Raw genomic sequence first — 27,751 nt, 5'->3', positions numbered from 1 at the left:
GCATGAGCCGCGTGGGAGAAAGTAACAGAGTGCAGGCCTGGTACACGAAATGGGGACAAGGAATTACATTTATTCCTTCCCATTTCATATTCAAATATTTAATAATGACATGGAGGGGATTAGTTGTATGAAGGGAATGGGCTGTATGAGGGGAACGTGGGCTATATGAGGGGGGGGAACGTGGGCTATATGAGGGGGGGGAACGTGGGCTATGTGAGGGGGAACATGGGATGGATATATGAATTTCTCGGTCGGCTCCACTGGGGGACACAGAGACCGTGGGCATATCTTGAAGCCACTAGGAGGCTGACACTATTTATTTTATAGCTAGGGCCTGTTAATGGTTCTTTTCTCTTTTTTATTTCCTTGTTTTTAGGTGGGGGTTCAGGAGAATGACACTACCTGTTCCCCCATATGCAGCTAAGGGGCACGGAGTATGCTCCGTCAACCCCTTCCCGCCAACGGCCAACGCCTGGGTTTGCACCTTGGGTCCGGGTCCCCCTACCTTCCCTGCCCGTCTCGCTGTCTCAGCCTGATATGACGCAGGTGAGAAATAGCTGGCTGAAGACATCTTGGGTGAATATGTGCTGGTCACTGGGTGAGTATCCTCCCTCTTCCCCGCCCCCTCCATCTCCATCTTATACCTGGGGCAACAGGGCGATTTTTCATTCATTTTTCTTTCCTTTTATTGTTATAGGGGACAGGGATGCGGGCTCCAGTCTTTATATCTGCAGGAACTCCAGGGATCGTGGGACAGCTCTCCTCCCCCTCCCCAACACTGTTTATTTCATTTACATTCTGTTCAGTCTCCAGCGTGCCAAACGCTGCGCCTGTCAGCTGGGCTGAGGTCGCGCGTCCGGCTCGGCAGTTTACTTTAATTTTCGCCCGCTTCTCGGGCATGTCATGCGGCAGCCAGGAAACTAATTGAGGCCATGGCTGTGGCCTTGTCCAGAACTTAACTCCGCCCATTCCACGGCTTCTGTAATCCTCCCTCTCCTCCTCCAATGGGGTCCATCTGGGTGCAGAGACCACCCCCCCTGGTCGGTGCAGCTTGCTTCTCTCCTCCTTCCTGCTCTGCAGGCCATATCACCTCAGCGGCTGCATGCCTCTTCATCTCTGGACACAGAACAGTTAGAGCCTGCTTCTCAGCTCCAGCTGCGGGACACAGGACCTGGGTAAGATTGCTCTATTTTATTTGCTGACCGCTTCCTTACCATCACCGATCCGACCCCAGACCCGAACCTCCCCCCCAGAGAGGCGGCCACAGCCTTAGTCACCTACTACTCTTGCGTGGGCTGCAAGACTAAAATGCCTGGTGATGCCACCGAATCCACCTGCTCCACCACTTGCACCATCCCTCCTGTGCTTGCTTCTCCGGATGTCCCTTTGGGCATGTGGTGTCCGCCCCTCTCCCAGAGTCGGTTTCTTCCCTATCTCAGTCGATCTCTGACCTGGCTAGGGTCTCCAGATCAGCGGCATCTACCTTGGAGCGGTCTTCCCTGCTCACGACCCCCAGGAAGTCCCGCTCAGCCTTTCCTAACCCCCACTTCCAGCACTCTCACAAGCGCCCTAAAGTGATTTCGTCAGACTCTGGTTAGACAGTCTTTCCGTAGATCTCACTACTCTTCCCCAGCAGCACCCCCACTCTAGGGGCCGCTCCCCCGGTGACCATCCAAGGTCTCCGACTCCTAGTTCCAAGTCTAATACACCTCAGTACAAGGCTACCTCTGCACGCTCCCACTCTCCAGGGGAAGTAGTGGATGACAAGTCAGAATCCACCTCGGATCATGAGGACCACTCTGCTGTGTCTGATATGGTGGACAGCTTGGTGTGAGCCATAAGGGACACTTTACATCTGGGAGGACCTAAGAACTTCCGATCCTGATCCAGAAGTTTCTTTTTACCGCTCTCGGCGTTCCACCAAGGTTTTTCAGTTCTCATGCTGAATTTGACACGTTGCTAGATGGGGCTTGGAAGCATCCAGATAGACGGTTTCAAGGGACCAAGAAGATCCAAGCTCAGTTTCCCTTCCCTCAGGATCTGATTTCCAAGTTGACACCACCGCCAGCAGTTGATCCTCCAGTTTTGCCTCTGTCCAATTCGATTACTCTGCCTCTGGCGGATGCAGCGTCCTTTAAGGATCCAGCAGACAAGAAGATTAAGAACTTGGCGAAGTTTGCCTTTGAAGCGTCAGGTTTGTCCTTGTTACCTACCTTCGCTTCCGCCTGGGTATCCAAGGCAGTCTCGGTTTGGGTTTCTCAGCTGCACCAAGGCATCCTGTCTGGCGCTCCTAGGGAGGACTTGGCGGATCTCGCCCGTCAACTCTCTCAGGCTGGGGACTTCCTCTGTTCGGCTGCTTTGGAGTCCACTCGATGTATGGCCTTTGCCTCATTTAACTTGATTGCGATTTGTCGCTCCATGTGGCTGAAGGCGTGGGATGCAGATGCTGCTTCGAAGAAATCTCTAACTGAGTTGCCCATCTCAGGTTCTCAGCTTTTTGGGAAATGGCAAGATGAGATCATATCCGAAGCTACAGGAGGTAAAAGCTCTCTGCTGCCGCAGAACAAACCCCGCCGCTCCAACCCCCGTCGGAAGGCTGCTTCCTTTCGGTTCTTTGCAGCGGGTCGTCCTCCCAAGCAGACGCACTCCCAAAGCCCCTTCCTTTAAAGCACGTCCTTCCTGGAAGCAAGACAATCGTGTTGACTGTTTCTCAGCCAAGCCTGGTAACCGTAAACCTTCCCCCACCCGTATCTTCTTCTCGGGTGGGAGGACGTCTGTCTCTTTTCCGGGACATTTGGCTAGCGCAGGTTCAGGACTCCTGGGTTCCGATGGTTACCAGATAGAGTTCGCTTCTTTTCCCCGGGACCGGTTCTTCCCATTCAGTCCTCCCCGTTCCCCTTCTTTGGTGGCTGCCTTTCAGGTCGCTTTGAGTACCCTCCTTGCTCAGTTCCTCCAGGGGAACGTTTTTTGGGGTTCTACTCAAATCTGTTTGTATTCCCCAAGAAAGGGGGCTCTGCTCGCCCCATTCTGGACCTCAGGTTGCTCAACCGCCACTTGCGGCTACGCCACTTTCGCATGGGGTCCCTCCGTATGGTGGTCGTGTCCATGGATCAAGGGGAGTTTCTTTCCTCAGTAGATATCCGGGACACCTATCTTCACATTCCCCTTTTTCCTGCCCATCAGCTATTCCTCCACCTTGCTGTTCCGGCAGGTCACTTCCAGTTCGTGGTTCTTCCCTTTGGCCTGGCCACGGCTCCCAGGGTTTTCACCAAAGTCATGGTGGAGGTGATTGCCATTCTTTGGGCTCGAGGGATCTCTATCCTCCCTTACCTGGACGACCTTTTGATCAAAGCTCCATCCCGGTCCCAAAACTTAGAGAGCCTTCACTTCACTGTGCAGACTCTTTCCGCCTTCGGTTGGGTGATCAACAAGGAAAAGTCCCACCTTTCTCACACTCAGTCCCTTGTCTTTCTGGGTCTCCATTTCGGCATGGCGGCTGCCCGTGTTAATCTTCCGCAGGACAAGCGGCACTCCCTGTCGGAGGCTGTCCGTCAACTACGGCTTTCCTTTCATGTTCCGATTCACTTCTGCAAGGAGGTGCTGAGCTGGATGGTGGCGGCCATGGAGGCAGTTCCTTTCGCCCAATTCCACTCTCGCCCTCTCCAGCTGGCCATCTTGATCGTCCACTCTGGATCACCGGATTATTCTGCCCCCCTTTATTCATCTGTCTTATGTGGTGGCTCCACTCTCCCCGCCTTCTCCAGGAGCGGTTGTTTCTACCCCTCCACTGTCAGGTCGTCACGATGCGAGTCTCCTGGGATGGGGAGGTGTGTTTCGGGACCTGACAGTCCAGGGTCGCTGGTCTTTTCAGGGGGCTCGCCTCCCCATCAATCTTCAAGAGATCAGTGCCATTTTCTTTGCCTCCTTCATTGGGAGATCCTCCTTCAGGGTCGTCCCGTTCTAGTCCAATCGGACAACGCCACAGTGGTGGCTTACATCAATCGCCAGGGTGGCATGTGCAGCCACTCAGCAATGGAGGAGATCTCCAAGATTCTGCTCTGGGCCGAGACTTGAGTGCCTGCTCTCTCTGCGATTCACTTCCCGGGTGTGGAGAATTGGGAAGCAGACCTTCTCAGCTGCACCTCCGCGGATCCGAGGGAATGGTCTGTCCATCCGGAGGTGTTCGCCCAGATGTGCGCTCTTTGGGGGACCCCGGATGTGGATCTCTTCTCGTCTCGTCACAACAGACAGGTTCCCTGCATTGTAGCAAAGTCACGTGGCCCCCTGGCTCTGGCGGTGGATGCACTCGTAATTCTATGATCATCCTTCAGTGTTCCCTACCTCTTTCCCCCCCTCTGGCTCTCCTGCCCAGGGTTCTGAGTAAACTCATGGCAGAAGGCAATCCCCGCCATTCTGGTGGCCCCAGACTGGCCCAGACGCGCGTGGTACACCAACGTAATTCGTCTGGTTGCCGACGTTCCTCTGCATCTTCCGGTTCGCCCTGATCTGCTTTCCCAGGGTCCTCTCTGCCACCCCAATTTGCTGTCACTACATTTGAAGGCATAGTGGTTGAAATCGCGGTTCTGAGGGCTTGGGGGGTTTTCATCCAGGGTGATTCGCACCATGCTGCGGGCTCGTAAGCCTTCCTCCGCTAGGATTTACCACCGCACTTGGCGGGCCTACTTCAGAGCGTGTGCGGCTCAGTCCGTCTCTCGGGTTATCTTTTCCTTTCCACGCCTCCTTGCAATCCGGTCTGGATCAGAGTTTGGCGCTCAGCTCCCAAGTTTAGTCTCTTAATTCTCTTTCAATGGCCGTTGGCTACTAACCCTCACGTCAGCACCTTCATGCAGGGCGTGGCTCATGCGGCTCATCCGTACAGGTCTCCCACCCCTCCTTGAGATCTCAACCTGGTACTCAGTGCTTTGAGTGAAGCTCCGTTTGAACCTCTTCGGGATGCTTCCCTTTTCATTCTTTCCAGGAAGGTCGCCTTCCTTATCGCCATTACCTCCAATAAGAGGGTCTCTGAGCTGGCGGCTCTCTTGTTGCTCTTGCTTCTTGGTCCTTCAGCAGGACAAGGTTGTTTTTTGGCAGTCTCCCTCCTTCTTGCCCAATGTGGTCTCCTCTTTTCATGTGAACGAGGAGATCGTTCTTCCTTCCTTCTGTCCGGCTCCATCCAATGCCAAGAAGCGTTCCCTCCATTGTCTGGATGTGGTTCGTGCTGTCCGGAACTATCTTTTCATCACCTCCTCTTTCCGGCAGGGTGACACTTTCTTTGTGATTCTGGAGGGTCGTCGCAAGGGCCTTCCGGCTTCCAAGGTGACCATTTCCCAGTGGATCTGTTATGCCATCTCGGAATCGTACTGTTGTAAGGGGAAGGTCCCACCCTTTAGAGTGACATAGCATTCCACACGTTCTGTTGGGGCTTCTTGGGCGCTATAAAATAGGGCTTCAGCCTTGCAAGACTGCAAGGCGGCCACTTGGACGTCTTTGCACACCGTCTCCAGATTCTACCAGGTGCACGCTTTTGTGTCCGCTGACGCCGGTTTGGGTTGCAAGGTTTTGCAGGCAGCAGTGACTCAGTCCTCTGCCTGATTCTGTTTTGGGTACTTTTCCCACCCCGGGGACTGCTCTGGTACGTGTCCCCCAATGGAGCCGACCGAGAAAAGTAGATTTTTTATGCTTACCGTAAAATCTCTTTCTCAGAGGATCCATTGGGAGACACAGCACCCACCCCTTTGTTCTGGTTACTATGGTTCGGTTTTTCTGTCCGAGGGCTTGTGTTCGGTTCCTTTTTTTGTCTGGTTCCCACGGACACCTTCTGGGTTCCTTTTCGGTCAGTCCTCTCCTACTACTTTGGGACTAAACTTTTTCGCTCAGAGTCAGTGGGCGGTGTATATCCTGCCAGGAGGGGACGACTTCTTTTTGTATGCTTAGTGTCAGCCTCCTAGTGGCAGCAAGATATACACACGGTCTCTGTGTCCCCCAATGGATCCTCCGAGAATGGATCCCCCACAAAGACATCCCCCCCCTCATATATTCATTCCCCCATATAGCTGATCCACCTCATATAGCCACTGTCCCCCTTAATATAGCCATTCCCTTCCCTATTGCCTATGTTCCCCCTCATATAGACATTCTCCTTATATGGGCATTCCACCTCAAAGCTGTTCCCCCTCATTTTCTATAGCCAATTCCCCTCATACCCATTCCACTCATTTCATATTATGAAATTAGACATTTATAACCTACTCTGTGGATAGGCAATAAATTTTGTTTTTGGGTAAACCCCTTTAACATGAGTCATACCTTAGCAAGTCGTGGCATCGTTGTTGGTGACTGCAAGTGGCCAAGCTGTCCAGAAACATTACTTCCCCAAGAATAAACCTGTAATTCAAAAACCATTACAAGAAACAAAAAGATTAACACTTCTGCCAGTGGCTTAACTCCCTTGAGAATAAAAACACACCACTATATATATTATATATATCTATATGATAGTCTGCAAGTCCAGACTTTGCTCTTATATGCCATTATTCCTGTATAGGTGCCCATACACATGACTAACCTTTCCACACAGTAACACAGGCATATAATAGGAAGCACATCTTTGCCACAATCGTAGCAGCACTTCTTACAAAAAATATTGTAGGAAAGGTTCCTGGAACTGCCTAAAAATGCTATTGTGGTAGTGCGATCATTGTTTGTAGTGCTAAATATCATCATATAGACCTTTCATTTTGCTTACAATAAAAATAATATACATATATATACATGCATATATATACATGCAAAATAATAGAATGTTGCAGAATCTTGTAATAGTATATTGTTCTGTTAGGCTAATAAAAAAAGGTATTACACGATTCCGCACCATTTTTTTGTTTTGCATCCGCATAACTGGACTAATACGGCTACTCCAAACTACTATAAGAAGAACATAAATGCTACCTGAGCCTTGGCAGTAAGGGCAACAGAATGGTGGCTACCAGCTGCCAGTTGCACCACCTCTTTGCCATCCATGCTGCGGACACACAATGGCTGCAGCCTACATGATGAAATAAAATGTAAAAGAAAAAAAAACACAAGACAATTCATGAAAACTCAAATTAAGCCACTTATTATGCTTGGTGTCTGATAAATATAAGTTAACCTGGTCACTTACCTTGGCAAAACATCTCCATGCCCTAGCTGCCCCTCTTTGCCTCTTCCCCAACTCCAAACTTCAGTCCTTAAACATGGCAGCAATACGTCAGCTTCCCCACTATTTGTGGGGGTCAAGGCAACAGTCCTCATCTTTGCCCTCCCAACTTTCCTTAGTAACCGTGGGGAAACTGTACAGAAATATAGTTATGATGGTTATGGTTTTATAGACCATAATTGTATATTCTGAATTACATTGCTCTATGATAGAAAAATAATATCAGTAACTTATAATACAGTTTTCCAGTTCAAGGAGCAGTATGAAATGTATCTGATGACTCCAAATGGTACTCTTTCCTGACACACTGTCATTTATCCACTCAACACTTTATTTCCATACATCGGAATACATGAGTCATACAGTGGCGGATCCAGGGGGGGGGGGGGCAACGGGGCAATTGCCCCCCCCCGAGATTGCTGCCCCCCGCTCCCTAGCATGGTGGAGCTGAAGCTGTAAGCTCCGGCTCCACCATTCACTAACCTTACACACACGCTGTGCGTACACAGCGTGTGAGCTGCGGGGACGAGATCCACTAAAGGCCGGCGCGATGACGTCACATCATCGCGCCGGCGCCTGGAGGACCCGTCCCCGCGGCCTGCATACTGGAAGTAAAGGTATGCTCAGGGATTAGGGATATGCGCCATTGTTAGGAGGGGGGGGGTCAGAGAAAAGGGAATATTTCATGAGGGTCTTCAGGGCAAAGCATAGGGGGCATTATATGTGAAGAGCACATGACAGGGGGGCCCCCTGTCCTGTGCCCTTCACATATAATGTCCCCTGTGCTGTGCCCCTCACATAATGCCCCCTGTGTTGTGCCACACATATAAATTATATGTGTGGGGCACACAGCACAGGGGGCATTATATGTTTGGGGCACAACACTGGGGGGCATTATATGATATAATACCCCCCTGTCCTGTGCCCCTCACATATAATGCCCCCTGTGCTGTTCCCCTCACATATAATGCCCCCTGTGCTGTGCCACACATATATATATTATATGTGTGGGGCACAGCACAGGGGGCATTATATGTGTGGGGCACAGGACAGGGGGGCATTATATCATATAATGCCCCCTGTTCTGTGCCCCACACTTAAAATGCCCCCTGTGCTGTGCCCCTCACATATATTGCCCCCTGTGCTGTTCCCCTCACATATATTGCCCCCTGTGCTGTGTCCCACACATATAATGCCCCCTGTGCTGTGCCCCTCACATATAATTCCCCATCATGCGCCCCTCATATATAATGCCCCCATCATGCGCCCCTCACATATAATGCTCCCTGTGCTGTGCCCCTCACATATAATGCCCCCATCATGTGCCCCTCACATATAATGCCCCCATTCTTCGCCCCTCACATATAATGCCATCATGCGCCCCTCATATAGAATGCCCCCTGTGCTGTGCCCTTCACATATAATGCCCCCATCATGCGCCCCTCACATATAATGCCCCCTGTGCTGTGCCCCTCACATATAATGCCCCCATCATGCGCCCCTCACATATAATGCCCCCTGTGCTGTGCCCCTCACATATAATGCCCCCTGAGGGGACAGGACATGGGGCTTTATATGTGAAGGGCACAGCACAGGGGGCATTATATGTGAGGGGCGCATGATGGGGGCTTTATATGTGAGGGGCACAGCACAGGGGGCGTTATATGTGCGGGACGCATGATGGGGGCATTCTATGTGCGGGACGCATGATGGGGGGTTTATATATGAGGGGCACATGATGGAGGCATTATATGTGAGGAGCAAAGAATGGGGGCATTATATGTGAAGGGCACAGGGGGCATTAAATGTGTGGGGCACATGACAGGAGCATTATATGTGAGGGGCACAGCACAGAGGGCATTATTATGTGGGGGGAACAGGACGGGTCATAATTATTATATGTAGGGGTACAAGATGGGGCATTATTACTATATGTGAAGGCACAGAGTGTTTTGCCTTTCAGAAGTATAGTGTATATTATGAGGAATTTCTGGGGTGGTACATTTTTTAGGGGCCACAATACATTACAGTATTTTACTCAGAGGGTGCACTGCACAGCAAGTTATATTCAGAGAGTGCAGTGTGTGGTAGTATTAGATTTAGAGGGCACAGTATGTGTTAGTATTATATTCAGTGGGTACAGTGTGTGATAGTATTATATTTAGAGGGTGCAGTGTGTGATAGTATTATATTTAGAGGGTGCAGTGTGTGATAGTATTATATTTAGAGGGTGCAGTGTGTGATAGTATTATATTTAGAGGGTGCAGTGTGTGATAGTATTATATTTAGAGGGTGCAGTGTGTGATAGTATTATATTTAGAGGGTGCAGTGTTTGGTAGTATTAAATTTAGAGGGCACAGTGTGTGGTAGTATTATATTCAGAGGGTGCAGTGTGTGGTAGTATTATATTCAGAGAGTGCAGTGTGTGGTAGTATATTTAGAGGGCACAGTGTGTGATAGTATTATATTCAGAGGGTGCAGTGTGTGATAGTATTATATTCAGAGGGTACAGTGTATGGCGGTATTATATTCAGAGGGTACAGTGTGTTGTATATTCAGGGGGTACAGTGTGTCAGAATTATATTCAGAGGGTGTGTGCCAGTATTATATTCAAAGAATACAGTGTTTGGCAGTATTATAATAATTATTGTTTTCATATAGAGGATCAGAATGTGCTGACATAGTGAGGAGACGTCTGGGCATCAAGTTCTGCAGAGAGAAGATTTAGCTGGAACAAATCCTGGTGGTATGTACCAGCTGAATTAGATAAGGAAAGACTATAGAGAAGACGTCACCTGTAATCACTGATATCATTGTGTATTCTCCTCACTATAGAGAAGACGTCACCTGTAATCACTCATCTCTATAGTGAGGAGAATACACAATGATATCAGTGATTACAGGTGACGTCTTCTCTATAGTGAGGAGAATACACAATGATATCAGTGACTACAGGTGACGTCTTCTCTATAGTGAGAATACACAATGATATCAGTGATTACAGGTGACGTCTTCTCTATAGTGAGGAGAATACACAATGATATCAGTGACTACAGGTGACGTCTTCTCTATAGTGAGAATGCATAATGATATCAGTGATTACAGGTGACGTCTTCTCTATAGTGAGGAGAATACACAATGATAAGACGTCACCTGTAGTCACTGATATCATTGTGTATTCTCCTCACTATAGAGAAGAGGTCATCTGTAATCACTGATATCATTGTGTATTCTCCTCACTATAGAGAAGAGGTCATCTGTAATCACTGATATCATTGTGTATTCTCCTCACTATGTCCCATCAGAGCTGGAGTTACTTGTAAGTTCTGCAGTTATGATGGGTGAAACAACAACTCCCAGCATAACCTTACCACTGCTTAGGTCATACTGGGAGCTGTAGTTTTAAATGGTAAAAATTTCTTTAGCTCTTTCCCATTCTGTGGCAATTGGTATATTTGATTATTATTCTGACATATGAGCATGGCCAAAAAGTCTTAAACAAGGTTAGGACTGTATGATACATTTAATAATATTGTAAGTTCTGTAATCTTTTTTTCTGTCCGCCAACACAAAATACTCTAATAGTGACCGAGACTCGACTCTGGATCCGCCCCTGGAGTCATATGCAGCTCTATCTGTATGTCCTTATTTTAGTATGTCAAGAAAATGATGATGATGATGATGATGATTAAAAAATAAAAAATAAATACAAATTTTAAATCAGTGTTTCCCAACCAGGGTATCTCCAGCTGTTGCAGAACTAGAACTCTCAGTATGCCCGGACAGCATTCTGGGAGTTGTAGTTTTGCAACAGATGGAAGCACCCTGGTTGGGAAACACTGATCTAACAGGGGGTGTGGAAATTTTATAAAAAACTACTTGTCCAAGGGACTAAAACAGAGCAAAATCTACTTGCTCCTCATGACGATCCACTTGTCCTGGTACACAATACTTTTTTACCAAAATAGTCTGTAAAAAAAGGTCTTTATTAGTTTATTTAATTTTTGCACTTTTGTATTTTCCTCCTCGCCTTATAATAGCCATACTTCCTATTGTTCCATCTACAGAGCCATATGAGGGCTTTTTTTGCGTGACCAATTGTACTTTGTAATGACACCTTTTACCGTATATGCCGGTGTATAAGACGACTGGGCGTATAAGACTACCCCCAACTTTTACAGTTAAAATATAGAGTTTGGGATATACTTGCCGTATAAGACTACCCCTCCTACCGCTATGTACAGTACCTTATAGTTCCCCCACATTAGGTCGCCAGCATGTTCCCCCACATTAGGTCGGCAGCTCCCCCACATTAGGTCGGCAGCTCCCCCCCCCCCACAATAGTAGGCAGCTCCCCCCACATTAGTAGGCAGTTCCCCCACAATAGTAGGCAGCTCCCTCCCCCACAATAGTAGGCAGTTCCCCCACATTAGTAGGCAGCTCCCTCCCCCACAATAGTAGGCAGCTCCCTCCCCCACAATAGTAGGCAGCTCCCTCCCCCACAATAGTAGGCAGCTCCCTCCCCCACAATAGTAGGCAGCTCCCCCCACAGACATACAACTTCCAGCCATATAGAGTGTATGGCTGGAGGCTGTATGTCTGTGTACTGCCCCCCACAGTGTTCCAGTCAGCCCTTCTCCGACCCGGGGTCACAATCTACTGCTATGGCCTATGGACCATAGCAGCAGTCCCGGGACCGGAGGAGCGGTGATCGGAACACTGTAGATGACGCGCCGCCGGTCACTCACCAGGCCCGGCCGCGCTCGTCCTCCTCCGGTCCTCCTGCGCCTCTATGGTTATACGCACGGGACGTCACAGACGTCCCGTGCGTACAACCATAGAGCGGTGGAGAAGCGCAGAAGGGCCGCAGGAGGACCGGAGGAGGACGCGCGGCGGGCAGGGAATGGTAAGTGACCTGCGGACATCCTTATGTCCCGAAAAGATTTTTCGGGACACAGGGATGTCCGGCATAGTAATGCTTATGATTATCGTGCCGGCTCCTGTGTGCGGCTGCAGGCGGGGGCCGGCCAGAGCATGTAAAAACGAATTCATGTATACTAAAAACCAGGGTGCCTCCAGCTGTTGTGAAACTACAACTACCAGCATGCCCGGACAGCCTTTGCCGGTCCGGGCATGCTGGGAGTTGTAGTTTCACAACAGCTGGAGGCAGCCTGGTTTTTAAGTATACAGTTATTAGTTTGTACATGCTCTGGCTGGCCCCCGCCTGCAGCCGCACACAGCAGCCGGCACGATAATCATAAGCATTCCTATGCCGGACCCCTATACCCGGCGTATAAGACGACCCCCGACTTTTCAGAAGAAAATTTGGGTTTAAAAAGTCGTCTTATACGCCGGGATATACGGTATTTTTCTATAACATATGTTCTGAAACAAATAAAAAAAATTGTGAGGTGAAATTACAAATTTGGGGTTTTTATATTTTTACGCCATTCACCTTGTGGTCAAATTTGGAATTTTGATACTTTAGGACGCCCTGATTATAGCAATACCAAATGTTTTAGTTTCCGTCAGGTTTTACTAATTTAAAATTTGTTTTTTTAATTGCCATTCTCTGACCCCTATAAAAAAAAATTTTTTCTGCAAACTGGGCTGTTTGGGGGCAAATTTTTTTGCGCTGTAATCTGCTGTTTATATCGGTACAATTTTGGTATTGATCAGACATTTTGATTGCTTTTTACTTTATTTTTTCTGGATATGATCCTATAAAAAAAAAAAATATATGAAATTCTGTGGTTTGGCATTTTTTTTTATGTTAATGCTATTGACCGTGCAGGATAAGGAGATTTTTTTGTGATTACCGTAAAATCTCTTTCTCGTAGCCTTCATTGGGGGACACCTAACTGATGGGTACATGCTCCTGCCACTAGGAAGCGCTGACACTAGAAAGAAAAAGTAGGCTCCTCCATGGCAGGATATACCCGCCCACTGGAAGTGAGGTAATCAGTTTTATCACAAAGCAGTAGGAGAAGTCAGCCAAGACAGAAGTCCGAAGGACCCCGTAAAAGAATCCAGGAAAATGACCCTGAAAAAGAGCGTCCGGACAAAAAAAAATGAATATATGGGTGGATGCGGTGTCCCCCAATGAAGGCTACGAGAAAGAGATTTTACGGTAAGCACAAAAAAAATCTCCTTTTCTCGGTTGCTCTTCATTGGGGGACACCTAACTGATGGGCCGTACCAAAGCAGTCCCCTAGGGTGGGAATAACAACCACTAGAAACAAGAGGAAACAGTAGACCGAACCCACTCGTCTTTAAGGCTCAGGGACAAGACCCAAGGCCAGAGAAAACCGAGGCCCAGAAACTAAGCTCTTGGAAGATCCTCCATCCCTGGAGATGAGCAAGGATGACAAGGAAGGGACCGTCACATGCTGAGACTAAATCTACGGTCCATAAAAATAGATAAGTAAAAAGGTAGACTAGGAAGCCAACCAGGCCAGAGCAATCCCTGGAGAGGGTAGAAGAAAACCCCCAAGGAACACAGAACCAGTCAAAGGGCTAGCCCGGCTGGAAAACAAAAATGGAAAAAGAAAGAAAGGGAAACCGGCTCTAGAGAGGGCTGCAGCATAAAAGCAATGACCCAAACATCTGGAGACCCAAAACCCCTGTCTCAGGGGCCCACCATGAGCACCTTGAAGGCAAAGGCAGCTCAAAAGGTGTAATCCGGATGACCCGAACACCCCCCATCCCAGGAGTACATGGGCCCCGAAGGAGACAGACATGGGAACTGGGGGTTCCTGAGTCACCTGGAAGACACACACGGAAGTAAAAAAGGCCAAGAAGGAGCGGAAGACCCTGAAAAGAAGCCTCCCAGAACACCAAAGCGGCCAACATGGGAAGCTGGAGGTGCCTGCAGCACCTGGAAGACATGTACCTGAAGGGGAAGAAAACCCAACGGCCACGACACGCTCCGGGAGGGAAACCTCCGTGTCGGGAAGAGCAGAAGTGTAGTACAGAAGGACTGTGTGCCCAAAGAAACAGGAGGGCCAAACAAAAAAAAAAAAAGGCATGCCACAGCAGTCTAGGAGAGGGGAACCAAACAGCAGACACAAAGGAAACCGCAGACATCCTAAAGTCTGACAGAATGGAAAAACCCACAGCACTCAATGGTGTGTCCCCACCACGTCCCTAGCAGACCAATGTGGCACTCCTGAAAAAGGAGAACAGAGAGAGAGCCGCTGTTGCAAGAGATGAGGGATGCATGTGGGGCAGGAAACATGCAGACCCAGAAGAGGTTCCATGAACCCATGGGCCCCGCATGTTAAACATTCCATGGAAGGAGACACTGGACTGTAGCCACGGAAGTGGCAGGCATGGGGGAAGAGACCTGGCGGATTCAAAAGTCCAGCAGACACAGTCTGGCTACCTGGCAGAGATCATGGCCACACCGGGTCCTGCATCCAGAATCCTTGAGCCATGAGAGCGGCACGCATGTTGAGAGGGTCCTGGTAAATTAGGAAACCCCATGAATAAGCATATGGTGCATTGCAGAGGGCTCAAAGTAACATGGGGAGGCCCACTCAGAACAATACCTAAGCAGTGGGTTAGAGAACTTCCACCACACAGTGGGAAGTGTATGGCAGTTCACCAGATGTAGCAGGAAACTAAGGAGATAGCCGCCCGGCTGACAGGTGGAAGATTCCTGAGTACACAGGAACACTTCTTCAAAACCTCCCACAAACAGTGGGGCACAGGAGTGCGGTCAAACTCATGGGCGACCCAGTGGTGTAGGAGACCCTGCAGACGAAGACTGGCTGACTGACAGCAGACCCTTGCCTGCAGGAACCCTCAGACCATTGCACGCAGCAGCCCAGAGATGGGAGACCGATAGCGGAGGACACTGTGTAGACAACAGGCTGGCGTAATGAGTGCCCCTCCAGGCGCTGGTGATAAGGGAACACAGTCAGATAGCAAAAACTGGGCAACTTGATGCCTGTGGAAGGGCAGTGAAGCCGAGATGCAATGAATAGAATCCCAGTCACCCTGGGAGATCGGGGGAGGCTTAGGAGCTGTGGATGGTATCCCCTTCGCCCAGCATATGGTCCACAGGACACGCCAGGTCACTCCAATAGACACCACGCACTAGTAGTAGGGCACCGGAACTTCAGCCGCAGATACTTCAGCCCTTGGAGAAACAACATGCGGCAGAGAAAACCATGCAGACCACTGTCTGGCTTACTGGTATGGGTCCATGTAGATAACGGTGCACCCCAGCGGTCACCTCGCACTAGTAGTGGGGTACCGGAACTTTAGCCGCAGATACTTCAGCCCTTGGAGAAATGACATGCGGCAGAGAAAACCATGCAGACCACTGTCTGGCTTATTGATATGGGTCCATGTAGACAACGGTGCACTCCGACGGTCGCCTCAGACTGATAGTGGGGTACCGAAATCCAGCTGCGGATGCGACAGTTGTGAGATGAGTGACAGATGACACTACTGTCTGGCCCAATGAGATCAGGTGCCATCCATGGGCACTGGGCATGGGGATCTGGGACAGCAGCCGCAGATGTGGCATCCTGTGGAGGAGGGAATAATGTATGTACACGACAAGAACACCTGCAGACATGGCAAACATGTCCTGGTGACCGGTGGTAGAGGAGAAACAGTCCTGACCGTAACCCTGGTATACTTCCAAGGGCACGACCCTCGAAAGGTGGCACGACCCGCTACAGCGAGTCACGTATGTTTCCAACAGAGTGAGAAACCTGGAGAAAGCAGGAATGCCAGAGGCATAGCTCCACTGACTCAATGAAGTGTGTCATATCAGGACCCATACAGGGTGATAAAGACAGGAAGGGGGGCCCCCATATACTCCAGAAAAAAGGAGGCCCCACAGATATTGTTTGGTGTACTGTACCCAAAGATACCACCATAGCGGGTCAATGCATGGGTCGAAGGAAGCAAGCTTCCGCAACTGCCCAAGAACTGAAAAATCCATGTACGATATGGTCTCCGGATAGGGGGAAGTATCAGATTAAACTGATAAGATCCTACACTGCATTTGATCTTAGTCAATTTTTGTGTCCCCAGAGGACACAAAGGTGCCAGGAAAAGAAGGGGGGGGGGGGGGGGGGAGAGGAAGATGGGGTTATGCCCACTCCCCACCTCAAAAAAAAAACCAAAAAAAAAAAAAACGACCAGCCAGGATGGGGAACATAACCTCACTACACTAATGTAAGGGGGGAGATATATATACCAAGACCCTATCAGAAACAATGCCCGCCGGCACCTGTGAGGGGAAGGATGGCGGAGCCATGTCCTCCCCTCACCAGAAGGCTGCAAGAGAGAGACGGGTCCCGCTATGAGGGAGACAGGACAGGGGCGGTGCTAGACTCCGAGTCCGTGTCTCTCCGGCGGCGGGAGAGGGAAAGTGTTGCCCGGCTGGAAGGAGCCCACGGACTACGGTCCAAAAAATCAGGGAGTCAGGGGAAAAAGCCTCTGACATCTCTGGTAACACAATAACCCCTGCAGCGCGCTGGGCCAGAGGGCTCGCTGCGGGGAGGAGATGGGCGGAGCTAAGAAAAGAACCTGACTAAACAGCCCTTACTAGAAAATAATAAAAAAAGACAAGGTCTGGGGAGCTCCCAGACCTGTGTCTTGCCTCCTAGCTGACAAGAGCTAAAACTGATTACCTCACTTCCAGTGGGCGGGTATATCCTGCCATGGAGGAGCTGACTTTTTTTCTTTCTAGTGTCAGCGCCTCCTAGTGGCAGGAGCATATACCCATCAGTTAGGTGTCCCCCAATGAAGAGCGACCGTGAAATATAATGTTATATTTTAATAGGATGGACAATTACGCATGCACCAATACCAAATAAGTTTATTTTTTATTATGTTTACATGTTTTTTTGTATGGAAAATGCGCCGCCGGGTTTTTGGTCCAGTTCTGCTAGTCATGCGATAGGATTTCCACCATCCCTGTATAAATAAAGAATGTGACATAAATAAAAGCAAGACTATAGTGCAATTCCTCACCTTGGGAAAGGAGTCCTGGTAAGGAGAGTCTTCGACAGCCTGCTTCGGCCTCTTCCTCTCTTATATCTACAAGACTGGAACTTTTCTTGCCTTGCATAGACTCTAACTTCACTTGCTCTTCCCTGCTGTCCCTCAGTCCTTCTTGTACAGGGGGCCCTAAAGGATTCTGGACTCCTGCATCACACAGAGATCCAGAATAAAAGTTCATCACTTTCTTGAGTGACAACGCTCCAGCTTCACATGTAGCTGCTACTCGGACGCCGACTGCTGACGCACAGGACACCACCAGGCTGTTGAGAGCAGATGTGGTAGTGGTTGCAGGACTCAAAAGACAGTCAACTACATCTGTTAACTTGTGCTCTTTAGTCTAGATTAAAAGAAAAAGAACATTTATGTGTCAGTATTTGAGAAAACAGGGTAGGATAAAGACAACCGTGTGACCCATGAATAAAAACCCAAATTGGAATTTTGCTACAGATGCACAGCACACCAGCCAACAAGGATTTTCATTGCAGCCCATAGAGAAGACACAGTGCAACAGTCATATAGACAAATGCTAATATTAGCTTTTGCAAAGGGATATTTACCCTTTGAAGAAAGAAATTTCTCATACAGGCAAAATATTGTTTTTCCCAAAAGAAATTCCAAGGAAGATATAATACAGTGCAGACAGGTCGCCCGTTTCTGCATAAACTTGAAAATGTCCATTTAGCAATCATGGTGTATCAGCATTCAACTGCCTACGCTGCACGTGAAGAGTTCACTGGCTGGGGGGGACCAAAGTTGTACCACACATCTCAGAGGACACGCTACCTTCATCAGACATGCGTGTTGCACGGAAGTCCAGCTATTTATAGTCCCTATGAACTTAATTATCCATATTTCTAAAATGAAAAAAAATCCACCACATATAAAAACAATATACACGCTGTGATGGGGAATCGCGGAATATAATAAATATAAAGTAAATTTGATACCCTGTGATCTCCTTCATAAAAATGTCTCGCCACCATACTCTCAACAAACTTCTATTCTGATTCATTCCCCCCCCCCTTTTTCTGTCTTTATTTTGTACCGCCAAAAGTACATCAATCGTACCTTGACCTGTCGTGATGTTTGACCTACATATGCCAACCCGCACTTATGCATATAGATGACCTGAGAAGAAGTACATGAAAAATTACTTTCTATTGCTATTTTAATACACTGTTGGATAACCCACGCTGTCCCCTTTTATTGCCGCCAAACAATTTTGGCAACTTAAAAACAGTACTGTATCATTTTAACACAATTTTTGCCTTTCTTATGTCTGATCCCTGCTGGCCTGTAGACATTATTTTACATTACAGCATATAGGGTGTGTTTTAAATATCTTCCAAGATGTTGGCTTCTGTTGTAGGATTTTTTTAAAATTGGTTTTAATGATTATTCTGGTGGAGATGAAAACTATTGTTTCATCTATTTTTGCTCCCACTTCTAGCCGTATTTCTAGGGACTAACTTTACTTCCTCTCCCACTCTGCTAGCTTGATCTCGATCATAATCCTTCTGTAAAAACCTGTCTTTTTTTTATATCCTTTCGCCTTGCTACATATTAGGGATCTACCGATTATCGGTTTGGCCGATATTCACGGTTTTGGACATTATCTGTATCGGCAATTACCTTTCCGATATGCCGATAATGCAACGCCCATACCCCCCCCCCCCCCCCCCGGATAATGCCACGCCCAGGAATATACGTATAAGTTATCGGCTATCGGTCTGAAAGGTCACAGACTATCGGTATCGGCCCTAAAAAAAATCGATATCGGTCGATCCCTACTACATATAAGTCTCTCTCTTTAAAACAGGTTGTCTCTTCTTAGTAGGCTGTTGCAGTTGGTGGGCTTTGTAATTAACCTGGTTCTCAACTGTGTCTTAACCGGTTCTTTAGTTAACATCATATTTAAAATGTATATTGCTTTCATCAATTTCAGGGGTAAATCTGATTGAATTGTGCTGATTATTTAGATATTTAAAAAAAAAAAAATCCTTCCAATATTTCCCTGGATACTGTCCAAAACAGAACAACATCCTCCACATATCTTGTCCATAAATGAATGTAATAATTGTTCTCTTCAAAATAATTCATGAAAATATTCTCAAGACTTGTAGCCCCAGGAGACCCCATTGAGACCTCATGTAACAGAAAGTAGCGTTCCCCAAATATAAAGTAGTTTTTCCAACACAAATTCCAGCAACTCAATTTCAAATGCAATTGTGAGATTCGACAATCAGAGATCTTATACCAATCTGTTTTTTTTCACCTCTAGGGCTTCTTTTACTGGAATATTAGTATCCAAACTCTATACGCCGAGAGTACAGGGCCACATTACATTAGATACATCTGTCTGTAGTACTAAGTTTAAAAACTCTGTAGTGTCTCTGAAGGAACCATCTAATTCTTTGTGTGCTGAATCCACATGCATCGTCAGTGATTCTAACACAGAATGAATCCCCCGAGACTATAGGACATCCTGGTGATTTTTCCTTATATTTGTGCACTTTAGATTCTGTATAAAATATTGGTACACGTGGACTTTCACTTTCTCGGGCCTTACCTACATTTTTATCAGTAGTCCTCATCATGACTGCTTCATTCGCATACGCATCTTTTGTGCTTTTAATGTTTTTAGTAAGATGTTCCTCCAACCTTTTATATACTAGTGTGTCATTTAATTGTTTCTCTATCTCACTGCTGTAGTCTGTCCTATTCATAACCACCATATCAGCCTATATCAGCCTTCTTGACAATGATATTGTCATCCTTTATTTCCCAATCACTCTGTTCCTCTTTCGTCAGATTGTAACTAGGACCGTATTCACATTTGCCCCACTCCTCTAACCTCTGTAACCATGCCTTTAAATGATTTGAGTCACTTCTGGATGTACTTTCAGATCTTAGCCTAGGAGGAAATGTTCTCTCATTTTTCTCTCCCCTTGCTCAACTATTTAAAAAAAAAAAAAAAAAATTTCATCCTGATGCTACAGAACATTTTGTAAGAATACATTAAAAAGTCACATTTTAACGGTTAGATTGACTGTTTTAGATTCAATCTCCAGAGTCACTAGTGAAAATCTCGGCTAAACATATCCTTTTTCTCTCTTTTTCTTTATCCTCTCAGGTATATACCCTGTTGTATAGATAAAGGGTGTCTCTCAAAAATTGTATTAAATTAAACTTGTACAATGGATGACTTCAGTTTCTTTAGGTTTTCTTTGATCTTTTTTATGTACTTGATCTTATTCATAAACTAAGCTGTTATTTTAAAGGTTCTCTCTACTTTCTGAGCTTAAACAATTTCTATTTGTAGATGATGGACCATCAATAGTAGGAGGTTAAAAGAGTGTCTACTACAAAATGCATGCCAACTTTGCAAATACAGTCATATGCAAAAGTTTAAGCACCCCTGACAATTTCCAAGATTTTTCATTTATAAAGAATTGGGTGTTTGGATCAGCACATACGCAAATGCACATTTGGACAAGCCAGCTTCATTTTGGAAGAAAGTCTAGTGGAATGATAAAGTTGGAGTTGTTTCATCATAACAAGGGGCGTTATTTATGGCGGCAAATGAAGACCGTGTTCCAAGACAAACACTTGTCAAACTTGGTGTAGGTTCCATCATGCTGTGGGGCCGTGTGGTCACTCAATATGAGATACTTGAAAATAATGTAAAGGAATCAGTCACAAAGTTGTAATTACGCCGGGGCTGGATATTTCAACAAGACAATGACCCAAAACACTGCTCAAATTCTCCTCTGGCATTTATGCAGAACAACAAGTCCAATGTTCTGGAATGGGATTCCCAGTCCCCAGACCTGAATATCATTGAAAATCTGTGGTGTGATTTGAAGTGGGTTGTCCATGCTCAGCAACCATCAAACCTAACTGAAATGGATATTGAAGGAGGAATGGTTCCAAATCCCTTACACATTACAGGCTATAGGTAGAATCTAGAGGCTGTTCATTTCTGCTAAAGGATTTCTGCTGAATATTAATGGGATAGGTCTGTTAGGGTGCTCACATTTATACACCCGTCTACTTCTGTTTTGATGCAGATTAGACATTTTCTATTCATCCAATAAACCTCATTTCACTACTGAAATATTTATGTGTCTTTCAGATATATGATAGCTCAAAATTAAATTGCGGATCCACACACCCAGTTATTTATAAATAAAAATCATGGAAATTGTCAGGGGTGCCTAAACTTTTGCATATGATTGTGTAGTCCATCCTCCTGTAAAAAAGTGACAACGCCTTTAAAAAGCAAAACAAATTTATTTTCTGTAGGTCCAAACAATTACAATGATACCCAATTAATATACCGTAGGTTTTATTTTCATTCACTACTTAGATCTTGTAAAAATTTGTATGTTTAAAACTTTCATCTACTGACCCTAAAATTTTTTATTTTTCAGTATACGGAATGCATGAGGGCTCATTTCTTGCTCTGTGATCTGTGGTTTTTATAGGTACCAATTTTCTTTTGATTGGACTTTATTTTTATTTTTTTCTGGTATATGAAGTGACCAAAAATCAGCAATTTCTAATTGTTTACACCATTAATCGGATGGTTTAATTAACATGTTATTTTAATATTTCACACACGTGTGGAGATAACACAAGTTTATTTTTGTTTACACTTTTTTTTTTTAAATGGGGAAAAGTGGGATGATTTAACATTTTATTAGGGAAGGGGATTATTCACATTTATTTAGATTTTTTCAAATTTTTTTTAGTCCCAATAGGGGACTATTACATGCAATCTTTTGATTGTCGATCCATTAATGCAGGCTGCCTGCACTATTGGGTCGTTGATCGGAAGTGAACGAGGCAGCTAGAACCCTCCGCCAATCCTATCAGTGATCAGTACCCTGTGATTTTTCTGCAGGTGTCCTGATCAGCTTCACTGAGCGACTGAAACTTTTGCATTTTAGACACTGCAATCAATTTTGATTGCTGCGTGACGTCAGGCATTTGCAATGGAACCAAACTGGTACGAAGCTTCATAGACATGCCACACGGCTGGGCCATATATATATGCAGCGGCCAGTTGTTGAGGGGTTATGTCATCTCCTCCCAGCACTAGGCACTGCTGGTGGAAGCAACACGCTGGAGATGCTGGGCCACAATGAATGGGAGTCGGCAATCACCTGATTGTCGGCTCCTGTGCAGCACGGCCTGGCCCCTCCAGCATGCGTCCCACTGTTGCTCCTCCAAGCAGTGCCAAGGGTATACATTTTCGGGGCTTGAGGGTCATTACTTTAAACTGTGTAGGGGGTAGGGATCGACCGATATCGGTTTTTAGGGCCAATACCGATAATCGGTGGAGGTTAGGGCCGATAGCCGATAACTTATACCAATATTCCTGTATAAGTTATCGGCTATTTATCCCCCCGCGACACCGCTGCAGATCATTGATTTAAAGCGGGCGCTTTAAATCAATGAACTGCAGTGGCATTTGCGGTGCCATAGACCGCTGCCACAACCCGCTTCTCTCCCCCTGCCTGTCCGGGGGTCCTGAGTCCTATCACCGCCACCGGCCCCCCCATCGCCGCACCGCTCCCCCCACCGATTTGCGCCCCCCTACCGCCCCACCGTACCGCCCCGGCCCCATTGCCTCCCCCATCCCCGGTTTTATAGTTACCTGTTCCCGGGGTCCACTCTACATCTGGCTCCGATGGCGTCCTCCTGAGCTGTCACTGTGCGCACTGACGGCGACGTCATGTCGCGTCACTCGTCATTGCGCACAGCGTAACGCAGGACGCAGCAGGAGCCAAAAGTAGCCAAAAGTAGCATGGACCCTGGGCCCTGGGAACAAGTAATTATAAAACCGGGGATAGGGGAGGCAATGGGGCCGGGGCCGGGCGGTGCGGTGGGGGGTGCGACGCGGTGCGGCGTGGTTCGGTCGTGGTGCGGTGTGGGGCATTATCGGCTTATCGGCAAGGTAATTGCCGATACCGGTAATGCCCAAAATCGGGATTATCGGCCGATATTATCGGCCAAACCGATAATCGGTCGATCCCTAGTAGGGGGCCCCAAAATTTTTAACGGTTGCCCAATGTAAGTTTTCCCTGTGTCAATAGGGAGTGTCCTTGTACACTTGACATTGTTTAATCAGTATTACGGGCAGACTCTATAGAAAAGGGTAATGGTAACATTCAATTTTCAATTTATTTATACATTTATTTAAAACAAAGATCAAAAAATTAGAAGTGCCTAAAATGTATCTTTATTGTAATCCCACAAAAAATCACCAAGAAGATCTGTAATTCCCAAGTAGACAGTAAGTAGTGAGTTAAAGGGGTATTCTGCCCCTAGACATCTTATCCCCTATCCAAAGGATAGGGGATAAGATGTCAGATCGCTGCGGTCCCGCTGCTGCGAGTTCGCTCTGTGCGTAATGACGGGCGATACGGGGGACGGAGCAGCGTGACGTCATGGCGCCGCCCCTCGTGACATTACGGCCCGTCCCGTAAAACGCAAGTCTATGGGAGGGGGCGTGACGATCGCCACGCCCCCTCCCATGGACTTGTATTGAAAGGGGTGGGCCGTGACATCACAAGGGGCGGGGCCGTGATGTAACGATGCTCCGGTCCCTGTACCGCCCATCATTACGTGCAGAGCGAACTCGCTATGTGCTGTAATGAGAGCGCGGTGCCGCAGCGGGTATCCCGGGGGTCCCCAGCAGCGGGACCGCAGCAATCTGACATCTTATCCCCTATCCTTTGGATAGGGGATAAGATGTCTAGGGGCGGAATACCCCTTTAAAAGCTCCAAAACGCATAAGCAAAAAGGTAACAATGCCAAATTTGCCCACAGTTAAGTACCACTATAAATAACACAAAGAAAAAGGTCCCTGGAGGTTTGAGGGCAAATTAGTCAATAACAACCTTCAACCCCTTGAGGACTCAGCCCATTTGGGCCTTAAGGACTAAGACAATTTTATTTTTACGTTTTCGTTTTTTTCCTCCTCGCCTTCAAAAAATCATAACTCTTTTATATTTTCATCCACAGAATAGTATGAGGGCTTGTTTTTTGCACAACCAGTTGTCCCTTATAATGCCATCACTCACTTTACCATAAAATGTATGGCGCAACCAAAAAAATACTATTTGTGTGGAGAGATTAAAAAGAAAACTGCAATTTTGCTAATTTTGGAAGGTTTTGTTTTCACGCCGTACATTTTATAGTAAAAATGAGATTTGTTCTTTATTCTTTGGGTCAATACGATTACAATGATACCCATGATAAAACATACTTTTCTATTACTGTTGCACTTAAAAACAATCGCAAACTTTTTAACCAAATTAGTACGTTTAAAATCCCCCTATTTTGAAGACCTATAACTTTTTAATTTTTCCCATATAAGCGGCGGTATGAGGGCTCATTTTTTGCGCCATCATCTGTACTTTTTATTGATACCATATTTGCTTATATAAAACTTAATACATTTTTTATAAATTTTTTGGGAATAAAATGTTTTTTTACGTTCACCGTACGGTATCATTAACATTATATTTAAATAGTTCGGATATTTACGCACGCGATGATACCAAATATGTACCGTATATACTCGAGTATAAGCCGAGTTTTTCAGCACGATTTTTCATGCTGAAAACACCCCCCTCGGCTTATACTCGAGTGAACTCTCCACCCGCAGTGGTCTTCAACCTGCGGACCTCCAGAGGTTTCAAAACTACAACTCCCAGTTTTGAAAACCTCCGGAGGTCCGCAGGTTGAAGACCACTGCGGCCTTCGACATCATCCAGCCCCCTCTCACCCCCCTTTAGTTCTGTACAGTACTCACCTCCGCTCGGCGCTGGTCCGGTGCTGCAGGGCTGTCCGGAGAGGAGGTGGTCCGTTGGGATAGTGGTTCCGGGCTGCTATCTTCACCGGGGAGGCCTCTTCTAAGCGCTTCGGGCCCGGCCCCAGAATAGTCACGTTGCCTTGACAACGACGCAGAGGTATGTTCATTGCCAACGTACTTCTGCGTCATTGTCAAGGCAACGCCTCTATTCCGGGCCGGAAGCGCGGAGAAGAGGCGCCCCCGGTGAAGATAGCAGCCCGGAACCACTATCCCACCGGACCACCTCCTCTCCGGACAGCCCTGCAGGACCGGACCAGCGCCGAGCGGAGGTGAGTACTGTACAGAACTAAAGGGGGGTGAGAGGGGGCTGGATGATGTCGAAGGCCGCAGTGGTCTTCAACCTGCGGACCTCCGGAGGTTTCAAAACTACAACTCCCAGCAAGCCCGGACAGCCGATGGCTGCCCGGGCTTGCTGGGAGTTGTAGTTTTGAAACCTCTGGAGGTCCGCAGGTTGAAGACCACTGAGGGCGGATGATGAGAAGAGGATGATGAAGGGGGGGTGTGGGATGATGACAAGAGGATGATGAAGGGGGGGGGGTGGGATGATGAAGGGGGGTGTGTGGGATGATGAAGGGGGGTGTGTCGTATGATGACAAGGGGATGATGAAGGGGGGATGTGTGGGATGATGACAAGGGGATGATGACAGGTGATGATGATGAGGGTCTGGATGATGACAGGCGGTGATGATGATGAGGATGTTAATGACGGGTCTGGATGATGACAGGGGGGGGATGATGTATTTCCCACCCTACGCTTATACTCGAGTCAATAACTTTTCCTGGGATTTTGGGTTGAAATTAGGGGTCTCGGCTTATACTCGGGTCGGCTTATACTCGAGTATATATGGTATATCATTTTTTTTACATTTATATATTTTTTTTTATTTATTTTTTTATACATTTGGGGGGTGAAATAGGGAAAATGGGACAATTTACGTTTTTATTGGGGAGAGGGGGTTTTCAAATTTTTTTTCCTTTTTTATTTAAAATTTTTCATTTTTTTACACTTTAATAGTCCCCATAGGGGACTATTTATAGCAATCATTCGATTGCTAATACTGTTCAGTGCTATGCATAGGACATAGCACTGATCAGTATTATCGGTCATCTTCTGCTCTGGTCTGCTCGATCGCAGACCAGAGCAGAAGACCCGTGGAAGGCAGCGGAGGCAGGTGAAGGGAACTCTGTCTGCCGTACTGGATGATCGGATCACCACGGCAGCGCTGTGGGCGATCCGATCATCCATTTTAGTGACCGCGATGCTGCACATGCCGTGATCTGTATTGATCACGGCATCTGAGTGGTTAACCGCCATTACCGGCGGGTCCCTGGCTGCTATCAGCAGCCGGGACCTGCCGCGCATGACCCGAGCATCGCTCTGATGCTTGCGGTTATGTATATGATGTAAATGTACATCCTGGTGCGTTATGTACCACCTCACCAGGATGTACATTTACATCCTGCGTCGTTAAAAGGGGTACTCCGGTGGAAAACTTTTTTTTTTTTTTAAATCAACTGGTGCCAGAAAGATAAAAAGATTTGTAAATTACTTCTATTATAAAATCTTAATCCTTCAAGAACTTATTAGCTGCTGAATACTACAGAGCAAATTATTTTCTTTTTGGAACACAGCAGCTAATAAGTACTGGAAGGATTAAGATTTTTTAATAGAAGTAATTCACAAATCTGTTTAACTTTCTGGCACCAGTTGATTTAAAAAAAATAAATAAAAAAAGTTTTTCCACCAGAGTACCCCTTTAACCCCTTAAGGACCCAGCCCAAATATACCTTAACCCCTTAAGGACGCAGGGTTTTTCAGTTTTTGCACTTTCGTTTTTTCCTCCTACAAAATCGAAGAAAAAAAACGCGATTTTGTAACTTTTGGGGGCTTCCGTTTCTACGCAGTGCATATTTCGGTAAAAATGACACCTTATTATTCTGTAGGTCCATACGGTTAAAATGATACCCTACTTATATAGGTTTGATTTTGTCTTACTTCTGGAAAAAATCATAACTACATGCAGGAAAATTTATACGTTTAAAATTGTCATCTTCTGACCCATATAACTTTTATTTTTCCACGTACAGGGCGGAATGAGGACTCATTTTTTGTGCCGTGATTTGAAGTTTTTATCGATACCATTTTTGTTTTGATCAGACTTTTTGATCACTTTTTATTCATTTTTTAATGGTATAAAAAGTGACCAAAAATACGCTTTTTTGGACTTTGGAATTGTTTTGCGCGTACGCCATCGACCGTGCGGTTTAACGATATATTTTTATGGTTCGGACATATACGCACACGGCGATACCACATATGTTTTATTTTCAAACTTTTATTAGGGAAGGGGTTAAATGACCTTTATTAACACTTTTTTTAACTTTTTTTTTGCAGTGTTATAGGTCCCATAGGGACCTATAACACTGCACACACTGATCTCTCATCCTGATCACAGGCATGTATTAACACGCCTGTGATCAGTGTTATCGGCGCTTGACTGCTCCTGCCTGGATCTCAGGCACGGAGCAGTCATTCGTCGATCGGACACCAAGGAGGCAGGTAAGGGCCCTCTCGGTGTTCTGTAAGCTGTTCGGGATGCCGCCGCGGTCCCGAACAGCCCGACTGAGCAGCCGAGATACTT

General features: G+C 46.7%; 1 protein-coding gene and 1 non-coding gene across 4 annotated transcripts in view; both read right to left on the bottom strand.

Annotated features, from left to right (window-relative positions):
• Window positions 1–27,751, bottom strand: part of ALS2 (alsin Rho guanine nucleotide exchange factor ALS2) — a 136,332-nt gene that overhangs the window by 72,059 nt on the left and 36,522 nt on the right. For all 3 annotated transcript variants that reach the window (XM_056536993.1, XM_056536992.1, XM_056536991.1), the window contains exons 5-8: window positions 17,195–17,561; window positions 7,163–7,331; window positions 6,949–7,045; window positions 6,307–6,384 (exon numbers count right to left, since the gene is read on the bottom strand). In XM_056536993.1, the coding sequence (XP_056392968.1) occupies window positions 6,307–6,384; window positions 6,949–7,045; window positions 7,163–7,331; window positions 17,195–17,561 (711 nt within the window). The remainder of the gene's footprint in view (window positions 1–6,306; window positions 6,385–6,948; window positions 7,046–7,162; window positions 7,332–17,194; window positions 17,562–27,751) is intronic.
• On the bottom strand, window positions 16,061–16,256 carry LOC130290076 (U2 spliceosomal RNA). The gene has a single exon (XR_008847502.1). It is a non-coding gene; the product is annotated as a U2 spliceosomal RNA (small nuclear RNA).

Source organism: Hyla sarda, chromosome 8, assembly GCF_029499605.1.
Source record: "Hyla sarda isolate aHylSar1 chromosome 8, aHylSar1.hap1, whole genome shotgun sequence".
Classification (NCBI taxonomy): domain Eukaryota; kingdom Metazoa; phylum Chordata; class Amphibia; order Anura; family Hylidae; genus Hyla; species Hyla sarda.
The sequence above is the reverse complement of the archived record's forward strand: the minus strand, read 5'-3'. Positions and strand labels throughout refer to the sequence as shown.